Source organism: Penaeus monodon, chromosome 29 (assembly GCF_015228065.2).
Source record: "Penaeus monodon isolate SGIC_2016 chromosome 29, NSTDA_Pmon_1, whole genome shotgun sequence".
In the NCBI taxonomy this organism is placed as follows: domain Eukaryota; kingdom Metazoa; phylum Arthropoda; class Malacostraca; order Decapoda; family Penaeidae; genus Penaeus; species Penaeus monodon.
Genome location: NC_051414.1, coordinates 29,772,895 through 29,774,000, shown reverse-complemented (window position 1 = coordinate 29,774,000; position 1,106 = coordinate 29,772,895). Strand labels below are relative to the sequence as shown.

Sequence of the window (1,106 nt, the reverse complement as noted above, 5' to 3'; positions counted from 1 at the left end):
TACAGTAGGGAAGAATTTAGAATCTTTGATATGTCCAGAGAACAAAACTCCCTCTTGCCGAAGCGAAAAGTTCATCCGCACATATATTGCCACTCCAGCACCCACACCCATACATTAGCACCCAGCAGCAGGTCCGGGTGGGAGGTGCTGAGAAGGATCTACATAACCAAGCCCGCCACAACCACCACGTAACGCTGCTAACTGCCCTTTTTAACCCACTCACACCCAACCCTTGTTTTCACAGACTTTTGCAAATAGGTTGTATGGTTACATGGCTTGGATTATGCCATTTTTTGTGGCGTGTTCGACCTTCGGAGCTGTCAACGGCGTGCTGCTAACCTCCTCCAGGTACAGATAGAGTGTTAGAGAAAGAAGGAATACGGTATTTTTGTTTTTTAACAAGGTGTAGGCTAGTGTCACGTGGCCAGTCATCTTAGCATGATCACTCAAGCACCAGAGAATGGGATCTCACTGTACTAAGAACTGTAAAAAGCAACAGTAATAGAGTGTGGAAATATCACATGAATACAGCATCGTTGTATTCATACACTTCACAGTTTTTCAATCTTTTCACCCAACCCATTTTCTTTTGCTGGAATAAGGAATAAGCAGATGCCTCCTTCAGTAGAAATGGATCGTGTCTCTCCCTCTCTCTCTTATTTGTGGCTTTCAGCATGACCTGATCCTCCCTTTAGCATCACAGGAGTGCATTATGGTTAGGAATATGTCATGACTCCTACCATGTTTATGTCCGAGAGAATCAGTCTTAGGTGACAGAGGAGGCATCTGTGGTTTCCCGGATCTCGCTTTGTCATGTCCTTCCCAGCCATATACTAAAGCAGCCAGAGAGCTATTAAGTTGTTTATCATAGCTTATTTATATTCATTCTTTTCATTATTTTTATCACGGATTATGCTATAGTCTTTTATATGCACACGAATTAGTCATAGTAACGGACAGCTGGCCTCGTCGACTCCCAGTGTTGAGCACTTCTCCAAAAGACCTTCTGGACTGACTGCTCCAGAAGGACCTTGCCACTTCTCTTCACCTTCCATGGGTCGTTTCTTCCTTCTCCCCTTCTCTCCCTGTTCGTCTCTATTGGTCAC

The 1,106-nt window shown here is 44.4% G+C and overlaps 1 protein-coding gene across 1 annotated transcript in view; it reads left to right on the top strand.

The window, feature by feature from the left end:
* The window catches only part of LOC119592130 (large neutral amino acids transporter small subunit 2-like), a gene marked incomplete in the record, with an annotated part of 120,358 nt that overhangs the window by 113,112 nt on the left and 6,140 nt on the right, over nucleotides 1–1,106 (top strand). Inside the window, 1 exon segment of the mRNA XM_037940949.1 lies at nucleotides 245–348. Coding sequence (XP_037796877.1) covers nucleotides 245–348 — 104 coding nt within the window.